This window comes from Mesoplodon densirostris, chromosome 11 (genome assembly GCF_025265405.1).
Source record: "Mesoplodon densirostris isolate mMesDen1 chromosome 11, mMesDen1 primary haplotype, whole genome shotgun sequence".
Classification (NCBI taxonomy): Eukaryota; Metazoa; Chordata; class Mammalia; order Artiodactyla; family Ziphiidae; genus Mesoplodon; species Mesoplodon densirostris.
In genome coordinates this window covers 65,928,701-65,947,600 of record NC_082671.1, presented here as the reverse complement: position 1 = coordinate 65,947,600, position 18,900 = coordinate 65,928,701, and the positions used below count along the sequence as shown (strand labels likewise).

General features: G+C 49.2%; 1 protein-coding gene across 1 annotated transcript in view; it reads right to left on the bottom strand.

Annotated features, from left to right (window-relative positions):
- Positions 1 to 18,900, bottom strand: part of EFCAB6 (EF-hand calcium binding domain 6) — a 242,863-nt gene that overhangs the window by 11,189 nt on the left and 212,774 nt on the right. The window contains 1 exon segment of the mRNA XM_060113119.1: positions 6,935 to 7,162. Within this exon segment, the coding sequence (XP_059969102.1) occupies positions 6,935 to 7,162 (228 nt within the window).

The window sequence follows — 18,900 nt, the reverse complement described above, 5'->3', positions numbered from 1 at the left end:
AAGCCTACTCTTATCCTGTTTTAACTAAAGGGGCTTCAACGGGCAGAATACACATTGCTAGGGTGGCCCTGGGTGGGTGGGGCAGTGGAGGCTCACGTGTGGCTCTTCAGTCCTGACGGGTTACAGCCCAGGACACTGACGCAGCCTGGCGGCTGGTGTGGGCTGTGGGGACAGGAGGGGCATCAGAAGACTGGAAATGGGTACCACAAAAGTGGACTCTGGAAACTTACGGGCCTGTGAGCTGGACGTGAAACCCGGGTAAAATTCCTGTGGTTTGTGAAGGAACTGAAAGGCAAGTTCATTCCATGTCAGCAAGTTTCCATGTCACGTGGCAGAATGCACACCTGCTGAAAGGTCCCCTGGAAACGCAGAGTAGCAGACAACTACCTTCTAACTACTTAAAAATTCACCACTTCGGGTTCCGCTTCTGCTTGTGATGTGGGAAGTGGCAAGCGAACGCCACTCCCATTCTAACAAGAAAAAGCCAAATACCTACAAACTCAGAACTTTTCCGGACCCCATGAGACAGTTGAGGTTGCAGGAGCTGAGGGGACTGAACTCCACGGAGCCCCGAGGCTCCAAGGAGAGGCCGTCGCACCAGCTCTCACTCTTGGCGGGGCTCAGGAGGAAGTGCGAGGGTGGGAAGAAATCAGCCGAGATGTTAGCAAATTCCTGAAGGCCAAGCTGGGCTGGCGCTCAGTCTAGAAGAGCTGGGAGTCACGGGCACAGGGAACGCTCACACTCACAAGCTCTCCTCTGCAGCCTTTGCCGCTGCTCCCAAGAGGCCATGTGAAGCCACTGGTGGGGGATGGACGTGAAACACTGCCCGCTTCTCCAGACCCTCCTCTACTGGGAAGCAAAGCCACAGGGGGAGGCATAGCAAACCCACTCAAGCCCGGGGGCCCTGGGCAATCTTCTGCTGGAGGGATCTGATGCTGGGGAAGAGTAGTAACAACAAAATTCAAATGTAGCTCAATTACCCACCAGACTGATCCAACAACGCTCCCACACTCACAGCCTGACAGAGAAGAGGTGCACCCATTTCCAGGCATAAATATCATTTATACCACTGTCTCTACTATTCTTCTTCACACGATGTCTGGCATTCAATTTTTTAAAAATCTTGAGACATACAAACAAAAGAAAAACCGACCCATTGCCAAGAGATACACCCATCAACAGACAAGACTCAGAGATGACCCCACTGTGGGGATTGTCAGACAGGAACATTAAAACAACTGTGGCTAATACATTAATGGATCTAGTAGAAAAGGTACACAACATGCATAAACAGATGGGGAGTTTCAGCAGAGACGTGGAAACTAGTTTTTTAAAATGCACTGTCCCTCCAAAGAAGATATACAGATGGCCAACAAACACATGAAAGGATGCTCAACATCACTAATCATTAGAGAACTGCAAATCAAAACTACAATGAGGTATCACCTTGCACCAGTCAGAATGGCCATCATCAAAAAAGTCTACAAACAATAAATGTTGGAGAGGGTGTGGAGAAAAGGGAACCCTCTTGCACTGTTGGTGGGAATGTAAATTGATACAACCACTATGGAGTACAGTATGGAGGTGCCTTAAAAAACTAAAAATAGAACTACCATATGACCCAGTAATCCCACTCCTGGGCATATACCCTAAGAAAACCACAATTCAAAAAGAGTCATGTACCACAATGTTCATTGCAGCTCTATTTACAATAGCCAGGACATGGAAGCAAGCTAAGCGTCCATCGACAGATGAGTGGATAAAGAAGATGTGGCACATATATACAATGGAATATTACTCAGCCATAAAAAGAAATGAAATTGAGTTATTTGTAGTGAGGTGGATGGACCTAGAGTCTGTCATACAGAGTGAAGTAAGTCAGAAAGAGAAAAACAAATACCATATGCTAACACATATATATGGAATCTAAAAAAAAAAGTCATGAAGAACCTAGGGGCAGGACAGGAACAAAGACGCAGACGTAGAGAATGGACTTGAAGACATGGGGAGGGGGAAGGGTAAGCTGGGACGAAGTGAGAGAGTGGCATGGACATATATACACTACCAAATGTAAAACAGATGGCTAGTGGGAAGCAGCTACATAGCACAGGGAGATCAGCTCGGTGCTTTGTGACCACCTAGAGGGGTGGGATAGGGAGGGTGGGAGGGAGAGGCAAGAGGGAGGAGATATGGGGATATATGTGTACGTATAGCTGATTCACTTTGTTATAAAGCAGAAACTAACACACCATTGTAAAGCAATTATACTCCAATAAAGATGTAAAATAAATAAATAAAAAAATAAATAAAATGCATTGTCCTTATTCAAACACAACAGGAAAATCGGATTAAACAGAAATGGAGAAAAAACCCATGGCATTCGAGGCATGGTATGATGCAGGTGGTGGGCGGTATTCTCTCAGGAACAGGGAAAAGAGGCCCCCATGTGAGATGGGCAGTTAGAACCAAGCCATCACCCACTACCTGACGTAGAAACTGGAACTGGCCTCTGCTGCTCGTGGGCACAGAATTTCCACAGTCACTGAGGACAAACACCTGGAGGCCAAGGCAGGAGGAGTCCAGTCCCTAGGACCAGCCAAGACAACTGTAGGACCACCTGGCGGTGGGGACCACGCAGAGGAGACCTGCCTGGGCGAGCTGCGTGTGGAGCATTCGGGACTTATCAGAACAGCCCGGCTGGTTCCTGTCTCCTCACTCACTCGTACCTCACCCATCGTCTCAGAGCGGCATTCTGGTAAAAAGGAACTGGCATGAGCAGCTCAGCCCCTGCCTTTCTTCCCACTGGGATCTGGGCCCTGGAGAAAGCATGTGATAATTAGCAGATGCCTCATCAACACCGAGAGATGCTGGAAGGCAACTGAGAAACCGCTTGAAAGGGTCAGGGAGAGAAAACTTGGACCTAGAATTCTATCCCCAGCCAAACTATATTTTGAGGACGAGGGCAAAGTAGGGAAGCTCTCGGGCTTCCTCTCCCCTGAAAGAGCAAGTAAAGATGTACTTGAGCAAAAAAGAAAGTGAACAGGAAGGAGAGCAGGACAGAAGATGTGACTGTGGACAATGGATCAGTGAGGCGCCCCACGCCCGCCCTCCCCTCCCCCTGCCCCCCACAGCACCCCATCCACGGCTCCTTTGGCTTCCCCATCCTCTACTCCCCTTCTCACTCTTCCACCCACATCCATTAGCAAATTCTGCTGCTTCCAACTCTGAAACGCATTCATGATCCAACCTCCGCTGTTCCCAGCCATCCACCTGACCCAGGTCTTTAATCAGATGTTGCCTTCTCAGGGGCCTCCCCTGACCGCCCTACTCACAACGCACCCTCCCAATTCCCTAACACTACCCTCTTCCCTGCTTTTTTTTTTTTTTTTTTTTGGCCTCTAGAGCATTTATCACCATCCAACACACACATATTTTGTTCACTGTCTGCCCGCCCCTCAAGGAACACAGACCCCATGAGCAGCGTGTGTCTCTGATGCCCACTAGCCGGCTGGCAGCATCGCCATCTAAGCAGCGTGCCCACTGTGCCTGCTTCAAGGATGCTCCCTCTGCCTGCACTCTCCCGTCTCCTCTCGGAGGCAACGCCCACATTCCAGCATTGTGTCCTCAGGGAAACAGCCCTGACCCCTCGGTCCAGGTCAGCCCCCAGCTCTGCTCTCCCAGCATGCTGCATGGCCCTTTGCAGCAGAGAGCAGTGTGGAATTACAGAAATAATGTCTCACAGGTGTTTAACCTCTCTCTACCCTCCCAGGATGCAGACTCAACGGAGGCAGGGAGCAGGCCCGCCTTGGTTCCCTCGGACCTAGCATCACCACTCTGAGCTCAGAGGGCCCCCAATAAGTGAAGGGGTGGGTGCATGCTGCCTTCGGGCACTCACTGTGCAGCCAAGACAGGAAGCTCTGTGCCCAAGAACATGCAAGGTGTCCCAAGGGCTCAGCCAGATGATGGAGAGCTCAAGGTGGGGGGAGGGGGAGGGCAAAGCGGGGCATGGCCAGCTCCAGCAGGTAAAGGTGTGGTCAGAAAAGGCTTCACTTGGCTCGAAGTGAGTCTGGAAGAGGGAGTCGGTGTGGCCAGATACAAGGGGGCGGGGGAAGGGACGGGGGCAGGGGCAGGCAGGGACTGCGTGGGCAAAGATGGGGAAGGCAGAACTGCAGCCTGGGCAGAGGGGAGGGCACCTGGATCAGCCTGGGGAGCACTGTCCCATTTCAGAGGGAAGGACATTGAAGCTCAGAGAGGTTGAATAATTCTCCAAAGTCACAAAGTTGGACGAGTGCAGAAGCAGGGTTGAAACCCAAGTCTGCCTGTATTTTTCTCTCTTCCTAAAGCTGTCTGTTTTAGAAATATCACATCTGGAATGCTCAGAAATGTTTGCTGGTTCCTTCTTCTAATATAGCTGCACATTCAAAGTTCTCATGCGGTCGCTATGGACTGATCTAAATCGCCTCACCAGGACAGGCTCTCCCCATGGGATCTCTATCTTAAGCCAGATCCAAGTGGACCCAGTTTCACAGACTTTTATAACACGCTTTATGCAGAGCCATGAAGACCTGTCAGTGTCTGACTCCATCTGCTCTGAAAGTCGCTCTCTTTTTCTGAAAGGTTAATTGTGCCAAAAGGTTTCCAAAGATGTGGCACTTCCCTACTTACGGAGCTCTGTAAGTCAAGAAAGCTGGCCCCTCAGATTCACGATGATTGGATTTTTTAGAGATAAGTCTTTATAATGTAGATAAACGAAGTCATGGAATCTGTACCTGAAAGCTGTTTAACATGGTCGGACCTGTCCCAGTATCTCCGGTGAACTCTTCCCCATAATGGCATGAGGGGTCTAGACATGTCAAGAGTGCAAATTACTTCTGTGTCTTACTGTGCCAGACACTGGGCCATCCAACCAAGAAGGTCGCTGGCTAAGCAACTCATGCAAGAAGAAAACATATGGATCTCTGGGGCTTTTGCTTTCTGTTTACTAGCCTGTATCTAGAAGCATCCTTCCCAAATATAGCACAATTTCTGCTAATCATCACCCAACTTAAACCACGGTACTCATGCCAGGCTTTGATGCTCTCAATGGTGCAGACTGTCTTTGAGACGTGTCCGTGTATTTTTAGAAAGCAGCATTCAAAAGTGCGTGCTTGATTTTTTTGCAGGGGGTGGAGGGTAGGGGGTGCTGTCTGTGACGGGAATGGTGAAGCTTTCTTAGTGGACAATTAGAATCAAATTCTCTGTTATGAATGCCAGATGTGCCGGCATGTCATTAATTTATACCTATAATTAGAGTAAAATTTTGCTCATTTAGATGGAATGAAAAATCTTTATTACTAAAAAATCTTTATTACTAATCTTTATTACTAAAAATCTTTATTACCAACCTTTATTAGTTGGCCCCATAGAATAATAAATGCAACTGTACTAATTTTAAAGGCTTCTATCCATTTGTAGTAATGGAGAGAAGTATTGATATTTGCAAATAGAGAGCTCACTTGGCTTGGATGCTCTGTGGGACAGAATTGTTTGGAAATAGGGCATTGTTTTGCTTAGCAGAAATGATCATAATGCCTAAAAAAGGTGATATTTTAGGAAAGTGAAATCTGGTGTTCATATTGCTAATATCTTTAACAAATTCATTCTTTAGGGCAGTGAGTTCCGAGGCCTAAGTAGGGATGGAGGTTGGGCACGATGATCACCCCTCCCCGTGAATACTTCCAGTCCTCACCCTAAACCTCTGACAATGTGAGACTTGAGTTTGGAGTGACCCAACTCTGGAGGGGAAAGAATGACATTTCCACATGGGGAGCTGTAGGAAGCCCCCTGGGCTGGGCCTGAGCAGAGCCAGGAGGAAGAGGGGAGGCGGGGGTGCTTTTGTGAGTATTTTGGAGTTCCTTTCTCATCTGAATTATTCTCTGGGAATGGATGGGGCATCAATTCATCTGAGAACTGAAGAGGGCTGGTAGCAGTGCATTTTCTGGGAAGAAGGGAAATCTGCTTCTGGGACTGGATCAGTGGTGCTCTGTTATCGGCTGTTCAGCCCCTGGACTGCTGGGATGGGGGTGGGAACGTGGACACTGTCCACTCACTGGGACATGCTGAGCACCTGCTCTGTGTCAGGCTCCGTTTCAGTGCTGGGGGCACAGTGAGGACCAAGCAGCCAGGGCTCCGCTCCCCCATGCTGACTTTCAGTGAGATTATCGGCTGAGGCCAGTGAGCAAGGCAGGCCCCCTGGGACGCCGTCCTGCTGGGAGATGCTCTTGGCCTAGGAAAGCCACGAAGGGCCAAAGAGGCCAGGGCAGCAGGATGCTAGAGCTTTGAGCTAAAAAGAGCCCAGCTCAGTCCTTGGGGAAGAGACTGCAGAGAAACTCTTGTGAGGGTTCTGTGATGGGCAAGAGGACCTCAGAGAGGGTGGCCTGTGTCCAGCCTGTGGACAGTGGAGAGGCCCACTGGGGGTGGGCGTGTCACCAGCATGCCTGGGGTAGTAGCTCCAGAGCATCCAGAAACGCCGGCAGCAGAACCAGGGAGAGGCCGGGAGCCGGGAGGTGGTGGGAGCGTCAGAGCAGCCTACAGGCTCTACATCCACCCTTACCCCCACACTCCCGGCTCAGATGTGGGGAGAAACTGGCCCCCTCTTTGGATCACTTAAGCCCAGGAATGATCTGGGGAAGGAGGAAGAAGGACAGTGGTAGCTGGACCGAGTTTAATTTGATTTTAAAAATAAAAGTGATATTATTTGCACCCTGATTGAAATGGTGTGATTCATACCTGTTACATAAACAGAAAGCTCCGTGAGTCCCCAGTAAGGTTTAAAACTAGATAACAACAAACCACCCCCCCGCCCCCAAAAAACCTTCAAGTATTTAAAAAACTAGAGAACAGTCTTAAACTCTTTACGCATCACTTAGGAGGCTAAAGGAAATGCGTTTCTTACTTGCTCATCCGTCAGAACTTGGACGTGGCGAGTACAAATGGACCGGAACTCGTCCCTGGAGGCGGTATGGGTCTGCATGGTGTCGAAGTTCTCAAACTCCTGGGCGATGGTGTGGTAGTGGAAGGTCACGGCTTTGTGGAGCCGAGCCAGGACCTCTTGGTTTGCCATTTCCTTGGGAGATATGGGTGGCGGGCCTTTGGGCATCTTCTCAGCCCACTCAGCAGCAGCCTGGGCAAAACAGAATGGAAAATTGATCCATTTAATAAATAATGAATCACCCTGGCACTGCGTGCCTCAGCCAGGGCAGGTCCTGGGAGGTCCAGCTTAGTGAGGAAGATGAAGAGCCAGGAGACAGTGTGACCCAGAGGCCCGACTGCAGGGGCAGATTTGGCTGAAGTGGGAGCCTGGGCTGACCTGCCACGGAGGAGAAGCAGAGTGTGTCGGCCCCGTGGGGCAGGGCAAGGGGCCAGGCCCGGGCGCACCTCTTCCCCTCATCCCTTCACTCGTTCAGCCTGTCCTCTGGTTTGTGTAACAAGCACACGGTGGGTGTCTGCTCTGAGCGGTAAGGGAATCAACAGGGATGTGGATCCAGACTGCTTTCATTTTCCGAACCTGTTTGATTAATTTACACTCCCAGCGGTTACAATGTGAAAGGCGGTTTTGGATGACTGCTCCCATTGTGCTGTAGCACCGCTGTCGGCTAAGCTTCCCTTGGGTCTGAAACTTTGGAGACCCGCAGGGATTTGATCCTGGTGAGTGCAGGTTCCTGCAGTTGGAGGCTGTGGGGACAACGGAGCCACCCGCTGGCCTGGAACCCGTTCAGCACCCCTCGTAGGGCAAGGACAGCCGGGTGTTGGGAGGTGCTTTCAGGGCCTGGGGACGCTGTCCAGGGTGCTGAGAATCCCCGAGGAGGGACAGGCCCTGTCTGCACCCCAGGACAGCTTTCTGGGCGGGGGGAGTGAGCCACGAGGATGGAGGAACAGTAGAAGGATCCTTTTACTGGATGTTTAGGCTGATGTGCTGGCAAAGGGCTCGTGGCCAGGTGAGCTGGAGGGGCCTTCAGCCCACGTTCAGTATCTCAGTGTGCATCGGCTGATGATCCGTGTGGTGGACAGACCACAGGAAGAGCAGGCAAGGGAAGTTACTTAGTGACCATCAGCAGCCCTGGAAATGACAAGGGCCTCTGTCTAGCCTGGGCACTAAGGAGACTGGAGCTGGAAGGGTGAAGCCGGGGTTGGGGGCGGCTGAGTCCACAGCCTCCTGCGAGGGTAGTGAACAGGGCCAGGGCTGCAGCCCTGATGTGCATCTACTTGCTGCAATTAGGAAAAGGTCCCGAAGCTACACCTGTGGTCACTGCATCAGCAGGTCGGCTCCTGGAGTATGAGGACGGGATGGAGCCCTGGGTTGGGAGGGGAGACCGGGCTCCGTGAGAACCCAGGGGTAACGGAGGCATGAATGCTGCCCCCGTGCCAGGGTGGATTCTCAGATACACTGGGTTTCTCCACATCAAAACCCTTCATGACTGTTAGCTAGGATAACAGTTCTTTCCAAGCACCAGCACTTTACCAGATGATCAATCTAATGCCCCCAGCCTGTATTAAAACTTGGTCATGATTCATGTTCAGCAATTCCATAGCAATATAGGTATTATATGCTACTATCCTTCAGGACAGAGTATAATGTTACTTTATGAAATTGTATCAAACACAGGATGCCGCTGGGAATATCCCCCAAAATGTGAATATACACACACTCAAACCACAGCCCACCACATCCTTGACCACCCAAAGGTTAACAGAGGCTTTTAAATATGTCCATTTGGAGCCATCTGTAAAGCAAATGAACACCTTTCCTTTTTCCTTCTAGAAAAAAAGTGATATTACAGATGCATCTTACACTTGCTCAAACAGTTGAAAATGCACCCCCTGTATCTAGGCAGGAGGGCCTTTCCCTAAACGTTGCAAGGGGTGTTGGTGCTCAGAGAGTACAGGGACTTTTTCTGGATGGAGACTCAGGCTCGAAGTGTAAACTTGTCACACCTTTGGGGCCTGAGGAGGACGCACCCCAGGTGAACATAACTGGAAGAAGCACAGGTGGTCGTGTCCCGCAGGGGAAGGTGGGTCCCCGGTCTGAGGCTAGACTCTGCCTCTAACTGGCTGTGTGACCCCGCAAGCCACTTAACCATGTTTCCCTCAGTTTCCTCATCTTTCCAGGAGGAATCAAGGCTCCCATGAGATGGTGTGTGTGAGTGCCCTCTGAAAGCGTTAAACACACAAAACGAATTGGAAATACTACTATTTTAACAACAGATATGGAAGAATTCTAACAAAGTAGGATGGGCAACCTTAAGTTAATATGCTTTAAACTCTGGAGGAAATTGAATCATTTTCTAGCAAAATATAGATCACTAAATTTAACTTAAGTAATAGGAAAGCCTGAATAGACAGGTAACCACAAAAGAAATTTAAAAAGCTGTTAAAAGATCTACCATCTATCAGTAAAAAGGTGTCAAGCCTAGATAATTTTTACATTAGTCAAATTATTCCAGAACACAAAAAGTGAGATATAGTATTCCAGTTCATTTTGTATTACCCTAATACAAAAATGTGATAAAGAAAACACTTGGAAAGAAAAATATAAGCCAATCCAGTTTATGGATATAAATGCAAATACATCAAAAAAAGAAAACATTAGGAATATTTAGTGCCATATTTTAAAAGGGCATACTGAGATCAATTAGGGTTTATTCCAAGAATAAGAATCCTTCAAGAATTAGCAAAACTTCAATTCCTTATATTAGCAGAGGTCACATATCAACAGATGGCAAAATGGCATTTAACAAAATTCGGCAGCCGTTCCTGACTAAATGGTATAGAATAGAACAGAACATATAAACTACATGGAAACAAAATGAACATCCTAAACACGAGAATATTAACAGACACTATCTGCAAATATGTTACATGGGTGAAACACTGAAGCATTGCCATTAAAGTCAGAAACAAGACAGGCACGCTCACCGTCAGTTCTGCTAGTCACAATTTTAGAGGTTTCAGCTTTTGAAATAAGACAAGATGAAATAAACAGTATAAATGTTGAAAAACAAGATTCATCATTATTTGGGATATGATTTTACAACTAGAAAATCTCAAGACAATTAGGAAAGTGGCTGGATTCAAGTAAAAAATACAAAAAAAACACAATACTTTTTTTTTAAACAGTAAATATAACAAGTTAGAAATTGCATTGTGAAAAAAAATCCACATTCACATTAATGACAAAGCTACTGAATACTTTGGGATAGATTACATCTGAAAGGCATAAGACCTATACAAAGAAAGACATACACATTCTACTGAAGGTTATTAAAGCAAGACTGGAATGAAAAGAGACACATACTATGCTCCTGGATGTGAAGACTCTACTTCCAAAGGTAAAACCTTTCTCAAATTATAAATAAATAAAACTCTAGTAAAAATCTCAATGGCTTGGGATTGACATATATACACTAATATGCATAAAATGGATAACTAATGAGAACCTGCTGTATAAAAAAATAAATAAAATTTAAAAATTAAAAAAGAAAAATATATCTCAATGGATATTTGGGGGACTCATTAGACGTCGATATTAAAGTTGGTAAAGAAAAAGAAATATGTGAGATTTGCCATTAAATTTTTGGAAAAGGCTACCAATGATGTTTTTGAGCCACCAGATATTAAAAAACACCATAAACTTGATATAATCAGAATGATAGAATCAGAAGAGCTAGGTCCAGAATATACAAATAAATCAGTGGACACCTACTCAGACTGTTCATGAGAAGTAAGTCTCTTCTGTGACTGAGCCCTTACATCACAAAGCCTATTGTTACAATGTTATAAAAGTAGCAAGGAGCTGTATGGCTGGCTGACTCCAAGATAACCTTGGGGGAGAGAGGCCCTCCCAAGCAAAACAGAACATCCGAGTTTCAGAAAGGAAAATTCTTTCTTCTTTCTTGAGTCATCAGCTTCAAAACACAGTCCTTCTGAGGTCCCCATCTCAGCAAATGGAAATTGTCCCGGTAGCTCAGAATAGAGTCCTCTGTGACGGATCTTTCTATCACTCATACCCAAACCACCTGCAAATCCCAGTGGCTCTGCTCCCAGTGCATACCTGGAAGCTGACCGCTCTACACTCACCCCCTGGTCCAGGCTGCCATCATCTTGCACCAATTATTGCATCAGCCTCCCTGTTTCCACCCTCAGTCTTTTAAAGTACACACACACGTGTACTACATGCACACACATGTCAGCACTTGTTCTCTGGATGGAGGGGTAAGGGAGGGCAGAGCCATAATCAAAAAGCCACAGTCATTTTCCCCTGAGGATGATCTCTTTAAAGTGCAAATCAGGTCAAATGGCTTCCCATGTTGCTCAGAGTAACAGGCAGGGTGTCACAATGGCTCGCCCACGACTCCTTCTGACCTCACTCTGTGAGAGCCTCCTGCTGTGCTTCATTCAAGCAAGCTCCTTCCTGCCTCAGGGCCTTTGCACCTGCTGTTCTCGCCCTTCTCTCAGGGTTTTTATCACATTCCTGAGCCGAACTCCAGATTCTCTCTCGCTTTCCCTGCTCATTTCCATCCCACGTATGGTTCTCTGATCCACCTCATATTTACCCTAATTGTCTTTCTCATCCCAACAGAAAATAAACTTCAAGGCAAGTCTAGTCTTTTGTGCACTGCTGAATCCTTGAGTGCTTAGAAGAACCTGGCACACAGCGGGACCTTGTTATTTGTTCAAAGAAAGAGTGGATAAACAGTGTCTCCACACAGCCAATCAAATGAATGATTGCTCTGGGCAGCCACCCTGGGTCTTCTGTTAAAAAACTCTGACCTGGTCATGCTGCAAAAAAATGGAAAAGAACACAAGATTCCACTTTTTTCTTCTAAGAAATGCAAACTCCTTGATTGACGATATCAGTGCTGGGAAAGGGGGAATAAGGTATCTGGAGCCATAAAAGTGCCTATCCTTTGACTTGGTACCTACCCTTTGAAGACTTTCCTTGAGGAAATAAACATGGAATTATGATCATTACAGCATTATTTATGGGATTCACAAAATTAAAAAAAAATTAGCAACACTTTAGATGTCTAAATTAGGAGAATGGTTAAATAAAACACGATATTTCTAGAAGATGGATGACAGTGCAGCTATTTAGAAGGTTTCAAGAAATAGTTTAACAATATGGTAAAATGTTTGCAGTGCACTAAGGGGAAAGGGGCCACAAAAGGGTCCAAATGATCATACGAGCACACACACATACATGCACACATGTGTATATATACACACCCTAGTACTAACGATTGTTCTCTGGATGAGGAATAAATGAGGGCAGAGCCAGGCAGATGACTGGGTGGGGCTCCCAAGCCGGGAGTCTTGTCTGCCCCGCGGGTCGGGGTCCTGAGGCTGGGGGCCAGGATAGCCTGCTTGCGAGCGACGTGGAGGAACGGCTGGTCTCGGAGCCCTGCTCGCTGTGACTGCCCTGGATGTGAATCTGCCCGCTCTCCACCTGTGCAGGGATCAGAGTGACACCTGGGTCACACTGAATCCCAGAGCCCTGGGGGGAGGGCAAGCACCTGTGCTGGGCGTGTGACACACGCACACGCGATGCACTTACAGAGGATGAACACTCAACGCACGCCCGAGATGACTGTATTGAGCCATCCACAGACACCCCTGGAATGTCTGCTGTGTGCCAGGCTCTTCGCTAGATGCTGGGGAGACAGAGATAACAAATAATCCTTAAATAGTCTTGCCCGGGTAGGGTCTGGGCGGGAAGAGAGATGAGGGCCAGTCTCACAGGTGAGCAGAGATTATAACGGGTCATGTGCTCTTGACACAACTGATGGAAACAGCCTCCAGAGGAGGAAACCACTGAGCCAGGAGGTGAAGGAGGTACAGGTGCAAATCCTTGAAAACTGGCACCCGAGGCGCTATTATCCTTACTTGACAAGCTGGCAGGAAGGTCAGGAGAGCAGCGCTGGCTTCCTGCACCCCCAGCGCTTTTCTCAACATCCCCAAAGCCACAGCCAGAGGCCAGGCTGTGGACACGGAGAGGGAGGGGGACTATGTTTGTCACAAAGGTGGTTTCGCTGCCATTAGAGATATTCTTTTGCTGCTTGCAAAGGTAATTATTGCATGTTCACTGTAGAAAACTACAAACAGGGCACAAATTGAAAACAAAGATCACTAGTTACCCCGCCCCCAGCAGCACTACTGTCATCGACTTTGTGCACAAGGGACCAACCCTTGACCAGAAGGTCCCCAGGCCCCAGGGGATGCAGCCGTGCTGCTCCCCACCCCGTGCCACCCGGAGAAGCCTCTGGCCTCTGGAGGGTAGGGCCTCCTGGCTCTCCCATCAAGGGCATTTGGGCTCGAGGCTGTTAGGCGCCCACATTCTGGTTCCCATCCTGCTCTTTGCAAAGCCGCTCAGCTACCACCGCCAGCCTTGCTGAGTGACTGGAGACGCCAGGGAAGAACAGATGGCTCCTGGTCTGGCGCTTTTGTGTCCCTGGCGCTTCTCACGTGATCGTTATATCTGAATGGGGAAAAATAGTGCTTTTTCTATAACTAGAAGAAATGTTTCTCCTAATCAGAAAAGACACCACTATCTTCAGACGCAAATGTCACTTTCCAAAACTAACTACGCTTTACATAAAAGGTCCCCTCAGGATAGGAATCACAGCTGCAAGACGGAGAGAACTCGGGAGGGATGAGGTGTCAGGCGCCCACTTCTGTCCCCACTATTCTTTGGAGCAGGAGACGCTGGGCCTGCGTCCTCAGCACTCCTCCCCGCAGCCCCCCATCTGACAACTGCGCACACCGGTGACTTTTCAAATGAAAAAAAAAAAAAGTAGACTCTAATTCACTACGGGTCTGACCCAGTTAGAGAATGATTTACGTGTTTTTTTTTTTTTTTTGAGGTACGCGGGCCTCTCACTGTTGCGGCCTCTCCCGTTGCAGAGCACAGGCTCCGGACGCGCAGGCCCAGCAGCCATGGCTCACGGGCCCAGCTGCTCCGCGGCATGTGGGATCCTCCCGGACCGGGGCACGAACCCGTGTCCCCTGCATCGGCAGGCGGACTCTCAACCACTGTGCCACCAGGGAAGCCCGATTTACGTGTTTTGAAGGTATCTTCTCTCACTTATTCAAGGGTATTCATGGAACCTTGTTTTACAAACAATTGTCCCTCTTGATGTTGCAGAGAAGTACGGGCCACCTGACCCAGAAGGAAGATTCTTGGTCCCCTTTGTGACGACACGACATTGTTGGCAAAATACATAAAAGAAACAATGTCTCAACATTTGCAGCACACAATCCTCAAAGAGCCGCCCAATAACATGTCAATTTTATGGAGCTTTTCTCAGGCTCAAACGTAGCCACGTATCTCATTTAGTAAAAAGCAAGCTGTACAGTGTAATCCAGGGGCTCTGAATCCTGCCATTGCTTGGACTCCCCCAAGAGGCCGCCCCAACCAGTGGGGGGTCAGAGGGAGGAAGCCCGCGTGGGAGGGGCCCGGGGGGAGGTCTGTGCAGGAACCCACCCTGAGCCCACCCCCTCTGCCCCAGCTCAGGGCTCCTCGCGCCCCACAGCCCAGTGTCTCTGAGGCCACCTTCCGCCCAGACTGGGCGGTCTCCCAGCGTGCAGTGCCGGCTGATGAACTGGGGGAGCCCTGCAGGCCCAGAGCTGGGACCCCCAGCCTGTGTCCCGTCCTCCTGGCGGCTCAGATCCACCACCATCCCACGCCTGACACCAAACATGAAGGAGGGGCAGACCCACCCGGCCTCGAGAGCCCAGCCAGGGAGCAGCACCAGCAACCCAAGTTCTGCCCGACTGGGACCCAGCAGAAGTCGACCAGGGGCCAGACTGGTCAAGTAGAGGGGCCGGGCCTGGAGGGTGAGGACAGCTCGCCGTCAGCTGAGGGCTTTGGGGCTGCTCAGGGCTGAATGGAGCTCAGTTCTGCTCTTCCTTGTGACCTCAGGCAAGACTCACTCCCCTCTGCCTCACTTTCCTCACGAGAATAAAACCCGACCTGTCTCAAAGGTCAGGCCTGGGATCTCAACAAAATAACCCTCTCGGTGCTTCGCCCAACGCCTGGCAAACATGGGCGGCCGTCCTTGCTGTTCCTGAAAGTTGTTTTAATAGACATCTTTGTCTGAGTCAAGAGGTCGGGCAGACCTGGGCTGAGTCCTGGTTCCTGGCCCACACCAGCTCTATGGTGGGTCATCAGAGGGCAGAGGCATGTGGCGCCCGCTGTTGCCCGCAGGTCAAGCCAGGCTGCTGGGGAGGGAAGCCAGGTCTGAGACATCGTCACGCATCCTGAAGAGGGCCGTCCGCAGGACCCGGGCTCCTGACCAGCTGCTTCGGGCCCTGCAGGCGGAGCGGGGGCTCAGATTCAGGACGGCTAGGCTAGAGCCATGCCATCTTCTGGCTGGATCTCAAGCAGTCACCTCACTTCCCCGGGCCAAGGTTCTCAGTCTGTAAGGTCGTGACAGCCACACGAATCAGAGGAAGCTGCCCGCAAGAATCATCCCAGGAGACAGGGGACAAACAGGGAGCATCCTGTCGTCTCAGGAAGGCACTGCACCAACCTGTCCCCCATAAAGACAAATTAACCCCATCTCTGCTGCAGGGAACTTTTTTTTTTTTTTTTTTTTTTTGCGGTATGCGGGCCTCTCACTCTTGTGGCCTCTCCCGTTGCGGAGCACAGGCTCTGGATGCGCAGGCTCAGCGGCCATGGCTCACGGGCCCAGCCGCTCCGCGGCACATGGGATCTTCCCAGACCGGGGCGCGAACCTGTGTCCCCTGCATCAGCAGGCGGACTCTCAACCACTGCGCCACCAGGGAAGCCCCTGGGGAACTCATATTTGAAAGGGGTTGGGGGATCCCCAAGTAAGAAACTTGTGCCCCCAACCCAAAGCTGAGAGAGTGAGCCCAGGGCAAGAACAAGCTAGAGGGGGCAGGGCGCTCCAGGGGGTTCACTGACCCTGGAATTCTGTTAGCTCATATTCAGTTTTATTGTACTCTTGTTTCAACAGCTCTGTTACGGGAATGATTCCATAACAGAGCCTTTTAGTGTCCTGTCAATAAGTTACGTCCAGTCACGTTCTTGGCTGACTTATAAAATCACTTTTCCATGAAATCGTACCCTAAGCAACTTCTCTAGGTAACCTGGAGGAGAGAACGTGGTAGGGAAGGGGTGGAGGGGTGGGCTGAGCTGTCAGATGATCTGGCAGGGCTGGAGATAGAGACACGCCGTGTACCTGTTTGCTGGTGGCATGCTGCATTCAAGGCCCATTTCCTCAACTCCCCTGTCTCCACATCCTTTGCCATGGGACTCCGGGGTTCCTCCCACTGAAGAGCTGAGAATATTTCCCTATCCTGTGGCTTTGGATTCAGCCATATGACTGCTCTGGCCAAGGGAACGTTAGCAGGTTCGACGTGACCAAAGAATTAACAAGTGTTTGCGTGATCTGCAAGTCTTCCTGTGTCTGTTGTACTGCCTTGAGAGGAGCCCACGTGACTTCGCTCTGGTCCAAGGAGCAGAGATATCCCAGTCAGGCCACCAGAGCCGAGCCAGCCCAGATCAGCCAGCCCACAAGCAAAAACCGAACGAATGCTCACAGTCCTGGAGGTTCCGTGGTTGTTTGTTACACGGTGATAGCTGACCAATTCAGTTCTGAATTTCTAGTTAGTGAGAAATAAAAGGTACTGAGCTCAGAGTACATAGAAGAGAAGGTGGCTTTTTGGCTGTCAGTGTTCCTTGATGATGGGCACTTTGCAAAGGGACTTTGTAACACTCCTCCTGTGGGTGTCCAAGGTGGCAGTCACCTAGCTGGGACAACATGGTTTAGCAAGGTCCATTCCAGCTGTCAGATTAGAAACATGTTAGTATATCAGTCTAACTATTATGAAGGTTATAATTAGATAATCAGACTGCATGATTCTTCTACTAATTTTTGTTCTGAATACTTAGGGATTCAATTATACAGTTTTTCCCATGATTCCTTACAGGAGGAAAAAAAAATCCCAAAACTTCATACAGAATAAGAATACAGCAGGTAGAAAAACTCCTAATTAGAAATACTCAGTAATGAATTCCTCTACTTCCTTTTAAAGAACAGTATAATTACTTCTAAGAATTGAAAAATTGCTTCATTTGATCAAATATTTTGATTAGCAAAGAAATTAATTGCACTGTATCTTCATTTGTATTTACAGTGAATTAATGAATGCTAAAAATAACAACAGCAGCAACACTGCCTGTCAAAAAAAAAGATAAAACATTTTAAAAAATCCAGTTGAGAATAAAGTGAAAGCTCTGTGTGCAAACGTGCTGCTACAGACGCCTCCTGCCGGATCAAGGAACCAACTTTTGTGACTCCCAGAGCCCAGCACGCACGAGGCCAAGGGTAGACGCTCGTCTGTCGGGAGGTCTGGAGGTCTTAGTGATCGATGAATTGGCCTCAGCAATCCAGTATGCTGTTTGCAGATTCAAAAGGGTGACACCAGAACTGCAGGCACAACCCAAGTTTCCTGGTGGTGTGACCACTGCCCACACTGGGATCTCTGACCACGGAGGGATTCTTTCTAGGCAATGCATGAAGGCAAATCTGGAGATTTCAGGTTCCTTTTCCTTTGGAAAGGCTACAATCAAATCAAGCTTCAAGTCAACTGAACCAAGGCTGAGACCCAGTCCTGGTGGCCATCCTTCACTGTGTCTCCTTCACCCAGGCGCTGGGCTGGGGCGTTGCAGAAGTTTCTCTAATCCTCCTATTGCCCTTCGAGGCAGCCGTGGTTCTCCCTATTTCTAGACAAAGTAAGTGGGTCAGGACCCGGCCACAGTCCCCAGGCTACTCCCCTGTGAGCTGATGACTTCAGAGCTGTGCTCTCCCATCCTTCCATGATCCCAGCCCCACCACACGCACAAGTACAGAGCCCACCCGAGAGAGGAATGTGCGAATTCATCAGCACTGACTGAGGGCCTACCGCGTGCCAGGCTCCATGCCAGGCAAGGGGAACAGAGCAGTGAACGGCAGAGACAAAGCCCTGCCTTGGAGAAGCTGATGCTTTGAGAGGCCCACGGAGGCAAGCACGGGGGAGACCCACCCTAACAGCCCTGCCCCTTGGCCTCCCTCTCAGGTCCTCTGCCCCTGGCCTCTCACCCCACTTTGACCCATGCTCTAGTCAAGCCCAAAGTACGCGTTTCCCATCTTGGGTCCCTGCACAGGCTGATCCTTATGCCCGGGAAGCCTGGTCTGCCAAAGTCCAGACACGGTGGTAGCTCATCAGAGAGGTGATTATGCTATCTCTGCCCCTGACCAGGCAGACTTAGGTCCTCCCCCTTCGGCCCTCCGAGCTGACTTCCACCATACAGCTCGACATTCACAAAGGATCCCTCTGACACCTCTGCAAACACCCAATGCACAAATCCTTTGGTAGCACGAAATTGCCATAAAATGCTGAGAAGTAGAGGAAACATTTAAGCTACCCCTTCAACCCTTTAATGATTCAATAAACTCATGGCTGAATTCATTTATGAAACTATTAGATGAATTCTTCCACCCAAATAAATTACACACCATATAATCACATCATTACTAAATATTATACAATAACCACGCACTCACTGAAGTAGGATAGAATAAAAAAAAAATAATGCAAACATTTGGTGTTTGCTACGCTCGGTTCCATGCAAAGCTCTTTCTGCATTAACTCGCTTAATCCAAACAACAACCCTGTGGGGTGGACACTCAAGACAGCTCCCGCTGACAGTAGGAAGCTGAGAGCAGGGGCCTGATTCTGGTCTGAATTCTAATCCCCGCTCTGGCACTTCTAGCTGTGTGACCGGGAACAGATGCTGTAACCTCTCCGTTCCACAGTCTCCTCATCCTTAAAAGGGATCTTAGGAGGGTTAGCTGAGTT